Source organism: Tarenaya hassleriana, unplaced genomic scaffold (assembly GCF_000463585.1).
Source record: "Tarenaya hassleriana unplaced genomic scaffold, ASM46358v1 Cleome42, whole genome shotgun sequence".
NCBI classification, from domain to species: domain Eukaryota; kingdom Viridiplantae; phylum Streptophyta; class Magnoliopsida; order Brassicales; family Cleomaceae; genus Tarenaya; species Tarenaya hassleriana.
This window is the reverse complement of record NW_010966986.1, coordinates 674602-680605: the sequence shown is the minus strand read 5'-3', so window position 1 is coordinate 680605 and position 6004 is coordinate 674602. Positions and strand designations below refer to the sequence as shown.

The window sequence follows — 6004 nt, the reverse complement described above, 5'->3', positions numbered from 1 at the left end:
GAGGAAATTTGCTGAGTGGCTTGTGGATGTGGTTTTTTAGATTGAGATTCCCCTTTTGTTGTCTCACCCATTTCAAGAAGTCCCCGAAAGAAAGGACGAGAAAAGCCCAAGTAACAAGTGCCGATTAATCGAGAGAGAGAGAGAGGAACGAGAGGAACAAGAAGAACCAGAGAGAGATTTGATATCGAGAGAGAGAGGAAATATAGTTGGAGAGTAGGGCATAGTCTTTTAGCAAGGGTTTGGGGTTTTACGAAGAAAGGGACTGTTAGGGTTTGTAGTGTTTTGTGGTGGGTTTTGTATGTTGGTCCGAAATGGAACACAAAAAATCATTTTAAAAAGGCAATAAATAACATTCAAGCAAAAGTCACAATACCCTTCACTTTATTATTATTATTATTATTATTTTATGATTCTGATGTTGTCCTAGTAATTAAATGCATAGCCTATCTCAAAGTTCGATGAAATCGGGTTTTGTATATGATAATCATATCCGACCTTAAATTATATTCGAATGGTTTTGTGTGTTCCACAAAAAAGAATTGAAGTTGTATTCGGAATAAAGGTATGCATGATTATAGACTTACACGTGAAAATAAATAAATGCTTAGCCTTGATTTTCTCTATCTTAGGTCCATGATTATTTCCGTACCTCCATGATATCTAGTGAACATTTGGTATATTTTTTAATTATTTAATTTTAGTTTTTAAAATTATTTTATATTAATTCATGTTCAATTTTTATTTTTGTTGTATTATTTTTTTATTACACAAGAATTAATTTATTTTTTCGATTATTTTCAATTTTATTTTTTTACAATAATACAAAATTAATTTTTTAATTAAATTTAATTTTATATATCCAAAGTATTTATTACTTCATCTTTAAAACATGTCATGTTTTAGGTAAATATAAGAGAGAGAGAGAGAGAGAGATTGTGGAACCTGGCATGAATAAGACACTTCAGCTAATCAGTTAATATAACCACACATTGCAATTGTTGATGTCTGAATTTTGACAACTTAGAAAAGAAAAGGTAAGAGAGTGTCATCATTGTACTTAGACTGCAAACCAACGCAGCTTCTCTGCCCAAAATTATTTATTTATTTATTTATTATTGGTATTCTTTCAAACAAACATTGTCTTTCATTTATTTATGTAAATGAAATTATATTTTTTTTTTTGGAATTATCGCAGATTTTATTTTAACAAGAAGAAAAAGGGGCTAATTAATAAACCCAAAGTGTAAAAAGGGACTGAGAGTGTGTGTGTTTGTGATAAAAGGCATAGCAGGAGAGATGTGGACGCATCGTCTCCATGCTTCTGATCCCATTGACTCCCATTGTCAGCTCTCTTTTTTCACCAACGCATCCACTATTTAACCTTTTATTCCATTTTTTTTACCGCATTAATAGTAATATTAATTTCGTATCATAATTAAAAAAATGTATGTTTACATATGTGATATTGTTAAAATAACTTAACTGTAACTAATTCCACCTACATCAGTGGTTTGGAGAAATTTATAAACTTGTAGAAATAGCAGAGGCTTTTGTAATTGACGAACCGTTAAAAAACAGATTGACAAGTGAAAATGATGGGCATGTATATACATACACACATTGACACATACATACATACATACATACATACATACATACATACATACATACATACATACATACATATACATACACACGCACATTCTCTCTTTCGTTCTTTAATTTCCATTGAAAGCCCCAAGATCATATCTTTCTCTCTCTAGGGCGGCTGCTGCTCAGCTAAACGCGCTCTTTCTCTCTCTACACACAAACATATCCTTTTCACTGCTTTCTCTGCATGCAACGTATAATACGATGTTGCTACAAAAGGATACACACATGCCAATGCTTCATTCATTCATTCATTCTTTCATGTATTGTTATTTTGCTTCTATTCCTTCTCATCTCTTCGAACCACATTGAATTGTATGAAATAGTATTTAATTTCGCTCAGTTTAAATTTTAATGTGGTATCATTTTAATAATTTAAACAATAAAATTTCAAGATAAAAAATAATTGAAAAAATTGAATTGATTTTTTTTTATATTTTATCTAACAGAGATCTAGACTAAATATACAAAATTGAAACAAATATAATTCTTTTAAGATCTAAACATTTATTAAAAAAAAAAACTGTCAAACCCCAAATTCCATTTTTTCTTCTTTCTTTTTTTTGTACAAGTATTCCGATACTTGAACTATTTCAACTCTGTTAGCATAGTTTTCAACGTTTATAAATAATAAAAAAAAAACTTACTCGACGTCTATATTATCCAAAGATGTGAATGCTCCACTAGAAAATGAGGTTAATTAGACATTAAAACACCCATGTACTAATCAGCTATTATTTTAAAATAACCGAATTCTATTTAATTATTTTTGCCGACCCTTTTCAATAAGTTATAAAAGCCGTCAAAGGCTGATCAGAGGAATGTATCATGAATCAAGTTTTTGTAGAATTAGTTTTTCTAAAAATTTGAAAAACCATTTTAATGAAAAATACACTAAAAACTAAAAAAAAACTCCATTTTTTTTAGATTTCCAACAATCAAAACTAAAAATCAAAAATCAAAATCCAAAAACTAAATCCATAAACCCAAAACAAAAACTATATCCCTTCAACAACTTACTCATATGTATATAGGATGCTTACGATTAGAAAACTACCTTCTACTGGTAATATATATTTATAATACCTAAGAATCATATAAAATACTATAATCTTTCACACACACAAAAAAAAGAAACTATAATTTGGTCAGAGTCTGCGATGTCTTCATTAAGCATCGATCGTTTAGGGGCATCAATGCTTTGGGAGCGTATAAAAAGACTATAATTTGGTCAGTCTCTAGGGTTCTCTTTGTTTTCACGATATAACGTGTATATATATATGTACACACGCATATATATATATATATATATATATATATATAGTTGAATACATGATGTGTGTATATGTGCGTTAGATCTGTGTCGCATGCACAAAGACAGATGCACTTTGGGATTTGTGAGTGTTCCTGAGGTTGTTCGTTATCAGTTTTTACATTGATGCCCCTTCGCCTTTTCTTGTACTTGGAAAATTTCCCCTCTTCGGTTTAAATTTCACTTTTTTCCATCTTTATTTATTTATTTTTCTTAGCAATGATCTTCAACAAGCTAGAAGAAATTGTTTAGCCCAGAAATCGTTTGAATAATATGTTGAAATCCGTTTATGCGATTTGTTTTAATCACCATATAATTATTTGACCAAGTAGCATAAAATGATAAATATATGATGAAAGAAACCGATCCTTAATTCGGGAGATGAATTTTGAAATTGGACCGGAATTATTTCGAATTCGGGCTTCTGATCAGATGGGCCCGCCCATTTCTTTTTCTTCTGGGCTAAAACGTAATCCTCGAAGGAAGGTGAGATGAACGGAAACGAGTCACGTACATACATACATACATACATACACATACATACATACATACATACATATATATATATACGTACACGCACGATAAACCAAGTATTGTTGCAAGAGTGAACAGTTCTTTAGTCGCTTGAAAAACCCGGAAATGAAGTTTGCTCTTATTACAGGAGATGGAGTTTTGTGAGCAGTTTGGGTTTAGATTTAGAACCGAACATGTTCTTTCCTTTCACTCTCCTGCCCTCTCCAAATCAAGACGATCAGATTCAACTTTTCTGCGGTAAACCAAGAGGGCTTCTTCAATGGCGTTTGACTCAGCCAACTCCGCTGCCCTCTCAAGCCTCTCGCGCCCCAGCTTCAGGTACACTCCGAGAACTACTCGTGGATCGTACCCCGCTGCGGCCTGCAGTATCAAACCTATGCGGTCTGCTTCTGTCGTGTTTGCTCTGATTCAAAAAAAAAAAAAAGATCCGATGGATAATGAAGATAGTGATTGGCCCCTTAGTTTTCTCCTCCAACTATAAACCTAGCAAGAACCAAACTCATGCTAACAATGTTTACAAGACCCAAATGTGTGAATTCTTTTATCCTGCACACAAAGAAGTACACCTTTTGATGTGGAAAGTAACTCTTTTTCACAACCAAGGAGCCGACAGTTGTAGAAGAATAATCCATAGAGAGGAACACTATAAGATGTCTAAAAGGATCGGAGGAGACTTACTTGAAGAGAATCATCCAGGGAACTAAGAGAAAGAGCGCCACCATTAGACCGAACTCAGTCCAAATAGCCTCAGTAACGAACGGACAGAGAAACAGTAGGAGGATCACCAAGCAAAACCAGTAGGAAGTTTCCTCTGCTAAGTGTCGGGCAACGACACTACCGATCTATGATCAGAGAATGCAACACAGAAAACATCACAAGTACAATCGAATTATGAGCCTTCACTAACAACATTTCGTATTCTTCAAATACCAATTATACCTCAGGTCCGATCACAGTGGCAATCTCTGCATCTGTCTTGAAATCTTTGAGCAAACCAGTGTATACCACTATCTTCCCAGAAGAAAAGCAATATGCTTTAGCGGCCCGACCCTTAACCACGATAACTTCCCAGTCCAGCCCCTCTAGGTGAGAAATCGAGGGTTGTGATCCTCCTTTCTCCTTACCATTCTTCCTGCTTTGCTGAATCCATACCTCATCTACAATCTCCTCTTGTTGAGACCACTGCATCCCACTCAGTCCCATTGGCGTATCCTTGACTGCTTCGTCATTCTCCGTAGAGGTACCATCCGTGGACGCATACCCCACACTCTCCAGGCTCAAACTTCTCTGCATCCCTTCGATGATATTCTTCACGATCGATTTAACCCTAATGCTGTCGGGATGATCCGCAGGGAGTATTCTCCCCTGGAACCCATATTCTATATGCTGAAACCTTAATTCATCAACCCATTTCTCGACCGATTTAGGTCTAAGAACGAAATGCCCCCGTTGCGAGTAAGGAACAGTCTCTAGATTCCAATAAACGGTGACCAAAACCCCTGAACTCACAAGCACCGTCGCCAAGACGGCCGCAAGGTCTTGGAGCCACTGTCTCTCTTCCGGTGGCTTGAAAGGACGAACCTGGTGACGATCAACACAGTCAAACTTCTTGGGAATGCTCAGAAACCGGTTGCAGGCATTGATGTTCGTGTTCCCGAGAGAGTTACAAAAGCTTAAACCTGATTTGCGGGAAAAAATGGAGAACCCGGAAAACTTAGCTGATAGATTTGAAGACCCGTTCCCATGAACTGTGGAGAAAGCGTTGGAACGGGGAGAAATCGGCGAAATCCTCGGAGCATTCTTGATATTTCTTCTGGAGCTGGCGAGGAAGAGCTTAGCTCTTCGGTACCAAGACATGTCGCCGACGATGGAGAAAGGTGAGCGAAATGTTCAAGAAGCAAATACAGAGAGAGAAATGGAGAAAGATCAAAGAAGAAGAAGAAACACGCATTTCACATACGCAGAGTCCAGGTGGAGCAACACGCAACATGTGAGGATAACTAACCTTCGCAATTGCAGTGAGAAAAATTACATCTTTGCCCTCTTCTTCTTCACCATGGCAGCAGTCTCTTCCCTCTTTTAATCGTGTTTTGCTTTTTAAATTTCAATTTTTTCCTCTGTTTTTTTATTTATTTATTTCAATTTAAATAAGTGACCCACTAAACTAGGATCCACATTTCAATATTCTAGTTTTGGCAAATTAATAATTACACTTTACTAGCCTCAAGATTTTAGTGGAAATTTATGCGAGACACCACAAAAGTCATTATATCAAAAATATCTTTAATTTGTTATTTTTATTTGAAGACCTACCCTTATAACTATGTGACCGAAATATATTATGGTCATACTTTGATTTTATCGATTATAACGTTAAATTTATGGTGATCATACTAATTCATTATGTTCATACCTTATATATCTATAACGCCCGAAACCCGCATCCCGCAATACGAGTTGCGTCACATGTACAAGTAAAATAAAATCACATTTCCAAAAAACTGCGGG

General features: G+C 35.4%; 1 protein-coding gene across 1 annotated transcript; it reads right to left on the bottom strand.

The window, feature by feature from the left end:
* Positions 1-3527: 3527 nt before the first annotated feature.
* LOC104825082 lies at positions 3528-5486 on the bottom strand. The gene is made up of 3 exons (XM_019203905.1): positions 4436-5486; positions 4175-4338; positions 3528-3899 (listed from the first exon to the last, which is right to left on the bottom strand). Exons 1-3 carry the CDS (start codon positions 5351-5353, stop codon positions 3683-3685), a joined length of 1299 nt encoding a protein of 432 aa, XP_019059450.1. The 5' UTR covers positions 5354-5486; the 3' UTR covers positions 3528-3682.
* Between the last annotated feature and the right edge of the window lie 518 nt (positions 5487-6004).